This window comes from Meriones unguiculatus, chromosome 3 (genome assembly GCF_030254825.1).
Source record: "Meriones unguiculatus strain TT.TT164.6M chromosome 3, Bangor_MerUng_6.1, whole genome shotgun sequence".
NCBI classification, from domain to species: domain Eukaryota; kingdom Metazoa; phylum Chordata; class Mammalia; order Rodentia; family Muridae; genus Meriones; species Meriones unguiculatus.
In genome coordinates, this window is record NC_083351.1 from 514696 (window position 1) to 531402 (window position 16707).

At 43.9% G+C, this 16707-nt stretch overlaps 1 protein-coding gene and 1 non-coding gene across 2 annotated transcripts in view; one reads left to right on the plus strand and one right to left on the minus strand.

Annotated features, from left to right (window-relative positions):
• Positions 1 to 13655, minus strand: part of Ssu72 (SSU72 homolog, RNA polymerase II CTD phosphatase) — a 33434-nt gene extending 19779 nt beyond the window's left edge. The window contains exon 1 of the mRNA XM_021655753.2: positions 13520 to 13655. Coding sequence (XP_021511428.1) covers positions 13520 to 13599 — 80 coding nt within the window. The 5' untranslated portion in view covers positions 13600 to 13655. The remainder of the gene's footprint in view (positions 1 to 13519) is intronic.
• On the plus strand, positions 8215 to 8321 carry LOC132653439 (U6 spliceosomal RNA). Its single transcript, XR_009591178.1, has one exon. It is a non-coding gene; the product is annotated as a U6 spliceosomal RNA (small nuclear RNA).
• Positions 13656 to 16707: the final 3052 nt, after the last annotated feature.

The window sequence follows — 16707 nt, forward strand, 5'->3', positions numbered from 1 at the left end:
GCAGTCACCGACCAACTTCGTAGCAATCCAGACTCAGGTAGACAGGAGTCCTGCCAGGGTGAACAGCCACAATAGCTGTAATGACTTTCACGAACCCCAGCAGGTTGCAGATTTTGATAAATCAGAGGAAATGCAAAAGAGCTACAGGCCAACCAACCAGACCCATGTGACCTGAGCAGGCTCTCACGCTGCATCTGTACCAAGAGGAAAAAAGCACCACAGAATACAGACACTTGTGTGTAACCAGAGGACTTGCCGTCATCACTGACAAGCACAACTTTAAGTCTGTCACAACAGGTCCATGCACAAGAAGTTAATTTGGAATAAAACTTAGTTGGTTTGTTGTTGTTTTAAAGATTTGTTTATTACTTATACAGTATTCTGTCTGTGTGTGTGCGCCTACACACCAGAAGAGGGCACCAGATCTCATCATAGATGGCTATGAGCTATCATGTGGTTGCTGGGAATTGAACTCGGGACTTTTGGAAGAACAGCCAGTGCTCTTAACCTCTGAGCCATCTCTCCAGCCCTTTTCTGTTTTTTTTGAGACAGTGTCTCACCGTGTAGCTCTGGCTGTACTGGAACACATTATGTAGACCAGGTTAGCCTCTAACTCCAAGAGATTCACCTACCTCTGCCTCCCAAGTATTGGGATTAAAGGCATGCGCTACAAAGCCTTGGGTTCTTTTTAAACTTAACAAAAGTGTATTTTGTTTCTGTGTATGGGTATATCACCTGTCTATGTACCACCCATGTGCCAGGTGATGTCAGAGCTCAGAAGAGAGCACTGGGTCCCCCGGAACTGGAGCTGCTGCAGTACAACTCCATGGGCATGCTGGAAACTAAACCCAGGTCCTCTGCAAAATCAACAAATGTTCCTAACCACCAGGCATCTCTACAGCTTGAAAAATGCAACTCCTAGTCCTTCCCTCCCCCTGCCCAAGACAAGATCTCACTCTATAAGCCTTCAAAGTCATTATGTAGACCAGGCTGGCCTTGAACTCACAGAAATCCAAATACCTCTGATTCCTCAGTGTTGAGTTTAAAGGCTTGTATCACCATTTGTTAGCTCAACAATTAAAATTTTTAAAAAGCCTAATTGTGGTCAAACTTTTCTGTATTTTCGCTGTTGTTTTGAGACAGGTTTCCTTATACAGCCCAAGCTGAGTTGGAATTCACTAAGTACATCTGGCTAGCCTTGAAGTCATGCTACCACACACAATTCTGTTTTCACTGTCGTTCATCTGTTTAACTGTTCATTCGGAATTACCTACAACATCTTTGACTATCACAACTGGCTAAGAATGCTGCTCAGCATCATGATATGCACAGAACAACTGCCTACCACAGAGCCACCCAGCCCCACTTGCTAAAAAAGCTACCACAAAAGTAATGAGACTACTGAACAACTGACCCACAGAAGGGACAGTAACACAAACAGGACATCAAGAAAATAAGTCACTGTTGCATAAAACAATATTCTATTTCATTGTGTAAGAGAAACACAAAATGTGCAGGTACTACTTTTTGAAATGGAAGTTTTGGTTTCTTTGTGTGCTATGTAAATATGCTTTTGTTTTAATCTCAAGTGTGGGATTTTAGTTGGGCTATAGTTTGTCACACCTATTAATTGTCATGTGTGGGGTATGATCTTTGCCAGCTGGTAAAGGCCTTCCACATGCATGGAGAAGGGCATGGTCCAGGACTAGGAGAATATAAATTTGAGAGGCAAGAAAGAGAAGGTGTGGCGCTTGGTTGTTGGCGTGTGGCAGGAAGCAGTTTGAAGAGACCAGAGATGGTGTGGTGGTTTGGAGCAGACAGATGGAGAGAAATGCTTCAGGGCGCAGCGTTGTGGAGGAGCCTGCTAGCTGTGTCTGCTATTGACAGAAATTGGAATAGAGCCCTAAAAGAACACCGTGACCCTAAATAGCTAGAATTAAAGGGGTCTGGGGCCCCTCTCCCCACTAACCTTTTCTCTCTCCTACTTAAGGTTGGGGGGTTGGCAGAAGGGAGGTAGAGGCCTAAACACCCCAAGTAAAGGAGAATTTATAAAAAAGTACTACAACTTTTCAACTATTCCACTTACGAGAACTCAAGGTGAAAAAAGTAGCGATGAAAACCTGTTACACATTAAGGCAGGGGATCACAAATTTGAGGATGTACTAGACTGGAGTATACATGGAGACCCTAAAAAGTAGCGATGATGATAATGATGATGATATATGGGTGGAGGGGTGAAAAGGAAGAACACGGAGAGCTCAGGTCTGTTTTCAGAGAGTAGGGAACAGAAAGGGAAGGGCTATATTCACTGCTCTCTTCTGAGACTATCATGTGGTAGCAGCCTGCAGGTATAAAGTAAACAAATATAAATAACTGGTGGACTGTACACAAACAGCAACACCGTGACATGAATTAGGAAAGACAGGTTTCTCACCGCAGCTAGACACAAGGCTGCCGAGCCAACACCTGCAGTGGGTAATGAGCCCATACCCATACAGCAACCCAGAACGTCACTTCCAGAAACTCACACACACACACACACACACACACACAGCCACAGAAAAGACATTCAGAGTGCTGGAGAGATGGCTCAGCAGTTAAGAGCACTGCTGTTTGTTCTTCCAAAGGTCCCGAGTTCAATTCCCAGCAACCACATGGCGGCTCATAACCATCTATAACGAGATCTGGTGCCCTCTTCTGGCCTGCAGGAACACATGCAGGCAGAACACTATAAATGATAAATAAATCTTTTTAAAAAAATTAGTAAAAAACAAAACAAAACACATTCATAGTGTTGCCTATGACCACAAGAGCAAACAAATCACTTGGTTGTAAATCTACACAGAGTCCTTTGAAGGTCTGTCATCATCTCCAAGAACTGTGTGAAAAGCTGTTGCCAGGCAACATAGTCTTATATCACTACACGTGTCACTTACAAAGAGGTTACAAAAGCAGAGCTATAAAAAGTAATTCTAGCTGGGCATTGCGGTGTACACCTTTAATCCCAGCCCTCGGAAGGCAGACAGGCAGATGAGAGACAGGCAGATGGATCCCCGAGTTTGAAACCAGCCTGGTCAACAGAATTAGTTCCATGACATCCCTCGCTATACAGAGAAACCTTGTCTCAAAAAAACAAAAACAACAACAACAACAACAAAAAAACCCAAAAAACAAACAAACAAAAAAAACACCCAACTAACTAACTAAATTAATTAATTATTATTATTTTTTTTTAATCCCGAAAAAAGTAGTTCACATTTAAGTTGAGACACCTCAGCTAAGGTCAATGAGGTTGCTAAAAAGCTGAGTCAATTCCTGTGCTTTCTGAATATCCAAGCTATACAACCAGGTCCCCAGAATAGTACACATAAGAAGCACAACCTAAAACATAGAATCATTATTAAACTGGAGGTTCACATATACTTGAGCTACTAAAATAAATGCGAAACAAAATTTATAATGTTCTAACCAAAAGTGAGGAAGAATGCAACAGAGCCCAGTGCTTTTAGAACTAGGAAGGCTACCCAGGCAGACATGGGGCAGGAAAGGGCCTAGACACAATGCCTTCCTGATGGGGTCAAAGAAGAGGGTTCCCTTAATAAATATGAAACAATTTCCTCACCACTTGGACAGTGTGCAATAAGAGAAATATTTTTAGAAGAACATAAGCAAGAATGAGGTGTGGTGGCACTCACCTTAAAGGTGCCCAGGGCCAAGAAGCACCATGGAGTTAGAGTCTTTTCCTCTCAGATCCTTTGATGTTGTACCCTCTGCTTTACATATGGTTCTTGCTATGGGCATGCCCTCCATGGGTGTTGGGATTAAGGCCCACAAGACAAAGACTTGCCTTTTCAATGACAGGTGGGATTTGGTTGTTTATGCTTCTTGATTTTGAGACAGGGTTTCTCTGTAGCCTTTGGCTGTCCTGAACTTGCTTTATGACCAGGCTGGCCTCAAACTCACAGAGATCTGCCTGCCTCTCCAAGTGCGAGGGTTACAAGCATGCACCACCGTGCCCAGCAGCCAATAAGAGTTTTGAATACAGAGCAAGAATAGGGACTGAAGAGATGGCTTGGCAGTTAGAACATTTGTTCTTGCAGAGGACTCAGGTAAAATTCCTAGTGACAATACGATGGTTCAAAACCACTGATGAGTCCAGTTTCAGGCAATCTGATGCCTGCCTTCTCCTCTGCTTTAAAAACAAAAAACTGTAGATTTATTCTATGTACATGAGTTTTGCTTATGTTCCTATGTATGTGTACAGATATATATGTCTCCATGTATGTATGTATCATATGCATTCTAGCACTGGAATTATGAACAGCTGTGAAGAACCATGGAGACACTGGGAATGGAACCCTAGTCTTCTGCAGTAAGTGCCCTCAGGAACTGAGCCATCCCTCCAGCACCACTGTGCCCTCGTGACCTCCATGAACACCAAGTACACATGTGGTACACATATATACATCAAAGGAAAACAAAACACACACACAAATACAAATCTAAATTGTTTGTTTTGTTGTTTTGAGACAGGGTTTCTCTGTGTAGCCGTGGCTGTCCTGGACTCACTTTGTAGACCAGGCTGGCCTTGAACTCACAAAAATTCTCCTGCTTCTGCTTGGGCTTAAAGGAATTAAAGGCGTGCGCCACTGTGCTTGATAAATCTAAAAATTTTAAACTAGAACATGTAATGAATGACAAATAAGATCTACACCACAAAAAAACCAAACAACACAAACTCAAACAGGCATGGTGGTATATATCTCTGATTCTAGCAAGGCAGAAGCAGAGGCAGAGGCAGAGGCAGGCAGATCTGTGAGTTTGAAGTCAGCCTGAACTACATAGCAAATTCCAGGACAGCCAGGACTACATAGAGAAACCCAGTCTCAAAAACAGAAACAAACACACAAACAAAATGCATATATACAAAATATACAAACTTGTAAAAGGAAGATCACACTACAAAAATGACTGGTGACAATGCCCAACAGAAGGGAAGATCACCTCTGGAAAGGGTGAGCGCAAGCACTGTGGCAGGAACTGAGAATTACAGACTTGAAAATAATATCTACAATGAGTCCTGTGTCTAATGTGACCAGAAATTATTATGTCATTAGCTGAATACAGCTCTTAATATGAACAGGGACTGTTCTGCTCCAAATCCTGGCACATTTGCCTCATGCATGAATGAGGTAAAAGATACCAAGTCTCACAACCACAGCCACTTGTGACCAAGTACGAACTAATGGAGTATTCTATAAGTCTTTTTTTTTTTTTTTTTTTCTTCCCCAAGACAGAGCCTGTATGTGTAGCCTCGGCTGCCCGGGACTCATTTTGTAGACCAGGCTGGCCTTGAACTCAGAGAATGGTCTGCCTCTGCCTCCCAAGTGCGCTCAGACTATAGGCGTGCGTCACCACACACAGCTAACGTTGTATTAATTGAGTCATAGTAAAAAAGGGCTGAAGCACTTTTTCCAAAAGGTCCCTGTTGCCTAAGACCCACTCTAACTGATAGAAAAAATCATTTTAGCAATGGGAAAAACAAAAAGCCGAGTACAGAGATCTAATTTCTTTTTTGGCCACTCCCTTGAAGTACCTTAAGTGCGGTACAGAGCTAGGCTCTCTGGCACAAGTCTCAGCTACTCAGAAGGCTGAGAGACTTGAGCTAAGGATTTTGAAACCAGCCTAGGAAACCCAACAAAACAAGGTGGGGCAGGAGACAGAGGCACTTGAAATACACACAACACACTCATTTATGGACCAACCAAGTTCCCAAGGGCATTTTAGAAGGCATGATAGACATGGCCACAACTCCACAGAGGGTTGTAAGGCTGATGCAGGGTTTTTCACAGGGAATACTCTCCATTTTAATCTGTCCACATCCTACAAATACATCATCCCCAAAACAACCTGACCTAGTCTTGATGTGGCTCCAAGTCCAAAAGCTGGCTGCGTGGTCAGCCATCGTATTAGGACGTGCCTCCCAACATCCAGCTTTCTCAACTATTACTTTTAAGTATCCCATTTAAAAATAATCGCAATGCACTTTGTTTCCCCCAAAAAAGCTGTTCCCGGGTGGCAAAAAGGCTAATTAGCAACAAAAGCTCTGCTTTCTCTGAAGCCTCTAAAACCGGCACAACAGCCCATCTTGTAAAGTGACAATCTGCTTCTTACATAAAAGCAGTGAATGTTATAAAAATACTCCTGACAATCAACAGCTTTGCCTGAAGGGCAACTATTCTATCTAATCTGCCAGAAAAATAAATGTCTTTCACACCTATCAAAAATCTATTAGTGAATTCATATTAGAAAATGTTACATTAAGAAAAACAAAATTGCTTCACTGTTGTACCAAAGACCAACGGTAAAATGTACACCAAGGAAAATTTCCAAATTGCCAACATAAGTTCTGATATTTTTCCCCTCTTAATGTTCTGAAGTGATAACGGGATTTCAGATTATGATTTTAGAGCGCTGACATCCTACTGCTTCTAAAAGCAAGTCTATCTCTAAGCAGGAAGTACTACAATCCTGTCATCTTTACTCAGGGTTAGCTGGGGTCTTTCAGCCTAACTTCTAGAATGTTGTTTACATGATGTCCAAATCAACTGTTTACAGGCTATCAATCTTCCAAGGTTTTCAAGACTGGTAAGATCTTATGTTCACCCAAGAGGCCCAGGGAGCCTGGACTGATGGCACTTATTGGATTCCAACAGAGGCCAGTGGATCTCCGAGTTCAAGGTCAGCCTGGCAAGTTCCAGGACAGCCAGGCTACAAAGAGAAACCTTGTTTCAAAAACAAACAAAAAAACAAACTCAAGAATTCCAACCTAATCAGTGGCTTAATATGAACAGACTCATTATTGAAGAAAAACAAGAGGCAGGGCCTAGCTGGGCAAAGTACATCACCATGAATAAAATGTCTTCTCCTGACCATGAATGAAGAGGTGAAGAGCTCTGCTCTAGCAGGTCCTCTCCACAATGCCCTTCTTCACCACAGGATGAATAACAGCAGAGCCAAATGACCATGGCCTGAAACTTTACGCCCAAATTTTCTCCCTTAAGATGTTTCTCTTAGTTGTGTGTCACAGGAACAAAATATTAACTAACACAGGGATTAAAATTCTTTGGAAATGTTTTGACCAAATTGATGGCATTACTTGAAAGAACAAGTGCCACCCATTTTCTCGCCAAAAAAAGAAAGGTTTAAGCCAGGCAGAGATGCTGCATGTCTTTAATCCCAGCACCCAGGAGGCAGAGGCAGGCGGATCGCTATTAGTTTGGGGCCAGCCTGGTCTACAAAGCTGGTTCTAGGCAAGGTCACAAAAAGAAAAACCTACCTCAAATAACCAAAAAAAGCAAGAGAAGACAATTCTAAGCACGGACAATAACATGAAGGTTCTGTTTTAACATGTTGCCCTGTGTAGCCGAGAAACAGCTATGCAGACCACGATGATCTCAGACTCCCAAAGATCCACCTACCTGTCTCTCTTGAGTGCTGGGATTAAAGTCGTGTGCCACTGTGCCAGGTACATAATGTTTTAAATACACTTACTACATTTATATTGTTTAGCATGTGTGTATATACAGGTCAGAGGACAACTTGTAGGAGTTGGTTCTCATTCCACCAATGTGGGTCCCAGGAATCAAGCTCAGGTTGTCAGGCTTATGCTAAGCACCCAAGCCATCTGGCCTGCTTGGGCAATAACCTTTAGTGTTTAAAGCTGTTACTGAGTTTGATATACTCAATTTTGTCTCACATTCACAGCTAAGCAGAAGTCCACTTTCTTTAGCAACTCCTTGGACTTAATCCTGCTTTCTGCAGGAACAAAACAGAAACTAGTCTCTCAAAGTCTGTGAAGGCAACATGTTCTCATGGAGGCATGCTGCTAAGACCCGTAGCCTTAGTTCTCTTTCCTTTTTAAAAAAAAAAAAAAAAAGAAAGATAGGAAGGAAGGAAAAGAAAAAAGAGGAATAATCTATGTCCCAGATGGGCTTCGAACCTCCCACCACCCTGTCCCTCCTACAGCTTGGGACAATTCTAAGTATGTATCATCGCACCCAGCTTTTTTCAAGGTAGGCTCTCACTATAGCGGAATCCACTGGTGTGAAACCTGTGATCCCTATGCTTTGGCCTCTCCAGTGCTGGGATTATATACTGGCTCCAAATCTTCATGTTCCTAACAATTTCATTTCTTTTTAAAAAGATTTACTTGTGCTCGCTTCGGTAGCACATATACTAAAATTAGAACAATACAGAGAAGATTAGCATGGCCCCTGCACAAGGATGACAAGCAAATTCATGAAGCGTTCCGTATTTTTCAGAATGGCTAAGATCAAAAAAACAAGTGACAACATGTGCTGGAGAGGTTGTGGAGAAAGGGGAACCCTCCTCCATTGCTGGTGGGAATGTAAACTTATACAACCACTTTGGAAATCAATCTGGCACTTTCTCAGACAATTAGGAATAGCACTTCCTCAAGATCCAGCTATATCACTCCTAGGCATATATCTAAAAGATGCTCAAATACACAATAAGGACATTTGCTCAACCATGTTTGTAGCAGCTTTATTTGTAATAGACAGAAGCTGGAAACAACCCAGATGTCCCTCAACTGAGGAATGGATACAGAAATTGTGGTATATCTACAGAATGGAATATTATTCAGCAATAAAAGACAATAAATCATGAAATTTGAAGGTAAATGGTGGGAACTGGAAAAGATCATCCTGAGTGAGGTATCCCAGAAGCAAAAAGACACACAGGGTATATACTCACTCATAAGTGGATATTAGACATATAGGATACACCTACTAAAATCTGTACACTTAAAGAAACTAATCAGGAAGGAGGACTCTGGCTAAATGCTCAAACCCCATAAAGAAAGGCAAAGAGGATAGATATCAGAAGGAGAAATCAGGGAACAGTACAGGAGCCTGCCACAGAGGGCCTCTGAAAGGCTCTCCCCTGCAGGGTATCAAAGCAAATGCTGAGACTTATGGCCAACTTTGGGCAGAGTGCAGGGAATTTCATGAAAGAAGTAGGAAATAATAAGAGCTGGAGAGGACAGGAGCTCCACAAGGAGAGCAACATAACCATAAAATCTGGACACAGGGGTCTTTTCTGAGACTGATACTCCAACCAAGAACAACTGATGGAGATAAACTAGAACTCCTACACAGATGTAGCCCATGGCAGTTCAGTGTCCAAGTGGGTTCCCTAGTAATGGGAACAGGGACTGTCTCTGACATGAACTGATTGGCCTGCTCTTTGATCACCTACCCCCAATGGGGGAGCAGCCTTACCAGGCCACAGGGGAAGACAGTGCAGTTACTCCTGATGAGACCTGAAAGACTAGGATCAGATGGAAGGAGAGGAAGACCTCCCCTATCAGTGGACTTGGGCATGTGTGGAGAAGGGGAAGGGTAGGGTTGGGAGGGGAGGAGGAAGGGGGCCATGGGGGGAATACAAAGTGAATAAAGTGTGATTAATAAAAATTTTAAAAAATGGAAAGAAAAAAATAAAAAAAAATTTACTTACTATGCATGCAATGTTCTGTCTGCATATACACTTGCATGCCAGAAGAGGGCGCCAGATCTCATTATACATGGCCATGAGCCATCATGTGGCCACTGGGAACTGAACTCAGAACCTCAGTGCTCTTAACCCTGAGCCATCCCCAGGCCCTCCAGTTAATTTCTTTATAGTAGTCTACCTAGAATCAAAACCACCCAGGAGAGTCAGTTTATCCCCCTCCATGTAGAAGACTATGGATAACACAGCTTAAAGACAGAGAGACACTCACGGCACCTCAGAGTGGCCTAGCTTCAACCCTGTGTCGTTTACTACCAGTTACTGGATGGCACAACTCTGGTGGCCCTAAGACTTAATCTCATCTGCAGTCTCTCTTTCAGTGTGGCCCAGAACATGTGCTCACTATGAAACTGGTTAACTCCTTTTCTCTAATGAACTGGATTCTTCTCAGGCTCCTATTTCCTCCCATGGGCACTACATGCCCACAGTACAGACACACAAGCAGAAAAAAACAATGATACACATAACATTAAAAAAATAAATAACAAGTTGGGGGGTGGCAGCAGCATAGACCTTTAACCCCAGCACTCAGGAGGTAAAACAAATCTCTGAGTTTGAGGCCATCCTGATCCACAGAATGAGTTCCAGGACAGCATGGCTACACAGAGAAACTCTATCTCAAAACAAAACAAAAAAGGAAGAAAAATATACTTAAATAAACTAAACCAGCAGGGCATGGTGGCCACGACTGTAATGCCAGCCCTCTAGGAGGCAGAGGCTGCCAGATGTCTGTGAGTTCAAGGCCAGCAGCCTGGTCTACAAAGCAAGTCCAGGACAGCTAAGGCTACACAGAGAAACCCTGTCTCAAAAAACAAACAAACAAACCTAAACCAACAAAATAACTGGCTATGATGTTTAGCTGTAATCTTAGCATGGGAAAGGTGGAGATAGCAATAACCTGGAGTTAGCTATCAGCCAGAATACCTAATTAATGAGCTCCAAATTCAAGGAGACTGTCTCAAAATATATGGTGGAGAGCAAGAGAAGACAGTTGTCTGACATCAAGCTCTGGCCTCCACACACCCACCCCACATGGAGGAACAGGCACACACAAGAGAAACTTAAATGGCTTAAAGAAAGTACTCTGGCAGAAAGACTTACCAGACCAGCTCTCTAAAGCTTGTTTCTCCTACTTTGGGACTTACTCACAAATACTCAGAGAGGCCTTAGATAGGGTCCCACGTAGCCCGTGCTGGCCTGCAATGATTATAACAAACTTCTAGTTTTATTGCTTCTACCTCCTAGGTACTAGGATTACAGACATGAGTTACCAAATCATTTTAACGGGGTGTTAAGAATCAAACCCAGGGCTTTGTACACAATACACAAGCCTGCTACTGAGCTATGCCTTCCCCCAGCTGCTTCTCCCTTTGGTTTGTGAGTGCTAGGACTGAACTCATAACCGTGGGCATACTAAGTGAGTACTCTACTTCTGAGCTATATTCCCAGCTATGTGTAGCCCTTGATGTCCTAGAATTCGTCCTGTGGGCAGATCTGCCTGCCTTTGCCTCCAAGTGCTGGGATCAGTGTGTACCGCCACCACCCAGCCTATTGTCCTCTTGAAGTATACTTAATAAAATAGTTTTTCTATTTTAGGTCCTTTTGTTTGTTCAGTTTTGGTTTTTTGAGACAGGGTTTCTCTGTGTAGCCTTGGCTATCCTGGACTCTTTGTAGACCAGGCTGGCTTTGAACTCGCAGCAATCCACCTGCCTCTGCCTCCCTGAGTGCTGGGATTAAAGGCCTGCCAACATGGCCAGCTCTATTTTAGGTTTTAAGAAAGGCAAGGGGAACTGTGTGGACATGCACCATTCTTGAAGGCGCCCTTGAAAACTGTAAGAAGGGGAAACCTGCCTGCCATTTGGCTTAATATGTCTATACATTTATACCAGAATAGTGACCAAACACTTTACCCAGGTCAAGGAAGTTGTCACTTAAAATCCCCCACTGTCTACTAATGGAAGAATGACAAAATCAACGGTTGCATGGAATCTCTGATTAGTGACAGTTTTGTAGTTACCCTCAGAAAAGAAAAAAAAAAAAAAAAAAAGAGAACACAGTGGATTACACTTATAATCCTATCAATTGGGGGGCTGTAGCAGGAGAGGAATGCCAAAACTTCAAGTTCAACCTGAGCTACAGTGTGAACTGAGACCAAGGGTCCTGCAAGACTGGTCAGGACAGTGCTTACCACACGAACATGAGGACCTGAGTTTGATTACCAAGACTCACTGAGAAACCCTGTCTCAAAGGAGGTGGGCAAATTATGGAGGATGACACAGACCAAAGCTCTACCTCCAGGCAGGCACAGGTGCAAGTATAAGAACACTTAGAACTAACAGTGTTCACAGTGTCTCAGAAGAGCAGGTTCTAGAGTGGTTTTAAATCCCTGTTGAGTGCATGTGTGCAGAGACGACTCAAAAAGGTCAGGCACAGCATCCTAACCTTGTAATCCGAGCACACAGAGGCAAGATAAATCTTAGTTCAAGGCCATCTGGCCAAGACAGCAAAAAGAGGGGAGGAAGGTTAAGGGTAAGGGACCTATCCAGAAGGATACAAGCTGAAGTAGGACATCCTAACCCCCCCTTTTGATATGGGGGCTTAGAGCCCCTAGCTTTACACTGTGTAGCCTGTGTATACTGCTTAAATTCAAAGCATGCCACCATCTGCAAAACTAACAAACAAAGCTACTAAGTAAAGATTATAGTCTGACAGTGGTTGGCTAATGACCCTATCACAGGGGTCATCAGAAAACATATTTGTGAGTCATAAAAGTAGCAGAATTACAATTATGAAGTAGCAACAAAAATAATTTTATGGCTGGGAGTCACCACAACATGAGAAATGGTATTAAAAGGTCTCAGTATTAGGAAGGTTGAGAACTATAGGTCTGTGTGGTAAACAGTAGGAAGAATGAAATTTTAGAATTTACAGACGATGGGCAACTAATACTCTGGCCCTCTAAGAAAACATGAGACAGTGCTTGGTATGGTGGCAAACTACTATTAGTAAGACCAGCAGGAGGAAGACAGGTCAAAGAGTGAGTTCAAAGCCAGCAGCACACCTTTAATCCCAGCATTTGGGAGGCAGAGGCAGAGGCAGAGGCAGGCAAATCTCTGTCTGAGGCCAACCTGGTCTACAGAGCAAGTTCCAAGACGGCCAGGACTACAGAGACCCTGTCTTGTGGTGGTAGTGGCAGGGAATGAAACTGTTAAAAAAAGTTCACAAGTTAACTCAGGGGAAAAAAGGACCACATTTTAACTGTAATGCAATGTCAGTTTCTCATTTTGTCAAGAGATTTTGAAGACAAAATACTATAAAAAAGGAATGCCCTATTAGACACAGGTAAATTCGTAAAGAAATACGAGGTGGTACCACTGAGCCGATGAATTTGTGTGTTCCAGAATTACCGACTAGAGTTATGGGGGTCGTGGCTTGTGCAAACGTAGACAGGAACAAACACTCAATTCCTGACGTCAACAACTCTGGTCACTGTTGTTACTTCCTGACTCGTTCCATCTTGATATGTTGAGAGCTTTCCTGTGAATGTGGCATGACGACACACACCGGAAAGACAACCGTCGGGCACCATTCGCATCCTGGAAGACCTTGGCCTCGCCCGTGGTACCCAGAGGCCGCCAGCTGTCAGACACAAAGCGAGTGTGCAGGCAGGCCGCAAACAGCACGCCATCTCTAGGACTTACAGGGAATGACGCTCCTGCGACCAAGAACATTTCGGTTCTCAAATCGATTTCGCTGTAATCCTTACCCTACATGAGGGCGTGGCGCGCACGGATCGCTCTGAGGGGTCGAGGAGCGTATTAGCCGGGCGTGGCCCGACCTTCGGTCAGTGTAGGGTCAGGGTCTGGACAAGAATCTGTGGGAAGAAAAGGAGGGAGGGACGGAGGGCAGACGGAGCTTGCACTACCTGAGGATGTTGTGTGCCTCCATGCTCCGATTCTGGTTACTCGAGCACACCACCGCCACCCGCAGCGGCGATGACGGCATGGCACCGACCGTACTACACACTGCACTCGCTACGGAGCTCCCACCTAGGAGCCGGCTTCCGCGCGAGGAAGATGGCGGTAACCGGAAACCAGCGACGCGGAAGTGAGGGCGACGTGACGCTTGGGGAGAGGGACGGTGCCTGCCCGGGCCCGCACTGCGACCGGCGGGGGAGAGCGACCGGTCAACGCTGCGTCAGTTTGAGGCCTAAGCAGCTGAGGCCTGCGCTCGTGGACCACCTATGCCCGCATCTGACGTCACAGCCTCTGAGCCGGCGAATAGAACGGCGTGAGCCGCGCCTGCGCACGAAGGGGCCGTCGCTGTTGTTGACGCGCTGCGCGGCGCTTGCGCAATCATGGAAACTGCCGGGCGGAAGTCGCGGATTCCTTTGGTTTGTTTGGAACTGTACTAAGTTCGGTTTCCTCCAGGTGGTCCCTCCGCCAATTCCCGAGACGTGTCCGTGCTCCAGCGCTTTGTTTACGCCCTATGTCTGCAACGAGTATCTCTTCCTCAGGTTCAAGAACTTCTAGAATTACGTCATTTCCCTTGGAGAACCCTTTAAAAATTTAACGTCCAAGTGATAACGAAAATATGAGTGAGGTAGTGGGCTCTTCTAGTTCTGCTAAACGAGAAACTTGCAGGAAAATCGCCTCACTGTTGAAGGCCTGTTGAGTTACCTAGCAAGAGCTCGATCTCAAAAAAAAAAAAAAAAAAAAAGTAGAAATAAAGCTGGGCATGGTGGCCCACAGCCTTAATCCCAGAACACGGTAATCACGGGCAGATTTACAGCCTGCCTGCCTTTTTGCCTTTCCTCTATCTCGAATAAAATGGTCAAGAAGAGAAGGGCATTCTTATGCCAGGTTCATGGAACCCTCAGAAACCACCAGGAGATGACTCGATGCAATTGCAAGAGAGCTTTATTATGAGAGCGATCGAACTCGGGACCCAAGTCTCACCGGCACAGCAGTAGAGAAGTGGGATCCTGAGCTCTGAGTGAACAGGATTTTTAAAGGGAAAGTCTGTGAGCCAGGGGTTTCCATGGCAGCAAGCAGGGGGGCACAAGCCTTGGCGTTACAGAATTGGGTGAAGTTTAGCAGGGCAGGGTGACCTTTTCTGAGGCACACAATCACAATGGCTAAGGCAAATAATCACAATGGCTATTTTTCTAAACCATATCTGAAACATTGGGGAGAATTTTTCCACCCGATTCTCAACCAATTCCCATTGATTATTGCCAGGGAGTTTGTCTCTATTTTCTATGAAGCATTTATTCTGTTATATTTCCTGGAGGCTGTTGCTAGGAGAGTTAACTTTGTTTTCTGCCAGGTGTACATTCTGTGATATTTCCTGGTACCTGAATTCAGTTCCCAGTCAAGATCTTTATTTCAAAATGAAGTTATATTCAGGTTATCTCAAGCTCTTCAGCATTAGATCGGTTGTTTGCAGATTCTGAGAACTCTTGAGGTTTGGGGTGTAGGAAATAAATCATTATGGTACATTTTCAGTATGAGATTATGGTGAACAAAAGAAGGTAGATATGTGTAGTTAGTATAACAAGTTACATTTTATGCTGAAGGTCGTCACGCATGATTCACGCTCTAAATTCATAACTATTGTCCTAAGCCTGTTTCCCCAAGACTGCGCACCTGTGCCACTTATCTTAGCTGAAGGTCAGGTCCAGTGTAACAAAAGTCTCCAAATCCAAGGTCAGGGTCATGGGGGAGACCCTTCAGTCTCTCTTCAGGTGTTCAGAGCAAACCATTTGTCTTGGTCTTTGCTTATACCCTGTCCAATGGGTATCATGGTGTTGTGGGACTGTGGTTATCACAACAGAGTGATGTCACCGAGTTCGCAGGTGCAGCCTCTGGCAAAGTGGGTTCCTGACTGAAAAGCTTTTTTTTTAAACTATGCTCATTAAGATACATTTAGAGAAGCACGGCTAAGCAGAAGGCACTAAGCCCTGATCTTCCTTAGCTGGCAGCCAGTGACTGCTTGTCTCGACACTCAGTTTATCCTGGGATTGAAAAGTTTCTATGGACTGATAATCCCCAACTAATAGATGAGATACCTGAGGGAGGGATCAACAATGAACACCAGGAAGATTCTAACAATCTAATAAACTCAAGTAAAAAGGAACCAAAGGGAGAGAGGAAATGAAATTAGGAGTATTTTAAAAAGCAATTTTATGCCAAATATACAAGCTACTCAATTTTCTTGTGCTCTTGTCTAAAGCCTGACTTTGCCTGGTTGTGAAATATACTGTTTTACTTTTGCTGTTCTGAGTCTCCCAAATTCTTATTGTGAAGTGAGTGTCCTTGCTTCTCACAGGGATCTGTAGAGATACAGCTTAGAGAAGGCTGTGAGTCACTGTGCTGTCAGAGTGTGACAAAAGAGAGGCCAGGGATGGCAGTGACACAACACAGAGTCAAAACAATGAAGGCTGGCAGCCAAGGAGGGAAATGCTGTGAGAAATATGAATGCAAAGTATAGCTCTTGCTCCAAAAGGAACTGAGGGTTTATTCTGAGCTCTGTATGAATGATCACAGGCCTGAGCACATGAATTCAGGTTTCTCTGACAGGCACATTTCACTATGACAGCATGAACTTTTATAGCCACAGAACAAAAGAAAGCCATAAATTGGTCCACTTATCCACACCTTTTATGCAGGAACTTCAGATAGGCAGGTTACATCAAAGGAAAATACACAGGTTTCAGATATTAATCTTTGTAGCTTTGCTTTATTGAAGTTACTCTGCTATGTTTGTAATACATCACAGGTTTTTCCCAGTAGTTGAAGATGTTAGGTCAAAACCAGAGCTTGATAACTAGTGGCTATCAAAGGAACTAAGCCTAAGTGTGGTGGCTCATGCCTGGAATCCTACCACAAAGGACATGAGAGCAGAAGGATCCAAAGTTTGTGTTACACGGTGAGTTCACACCCAGCCTAGGTTACTACTGAATGAAAGCCCAATTCAAAGGGGGAAGGGCAAATCTAGCATAAGATAAATGTCAGCATCAATCTGCAGTGTCTTTCTATAATCATAGTGTTCTAATAAGCCCATAGGTCTGCAGGATTTTCAATACAGATGTGGCCTTTTTTTCAGGGAACT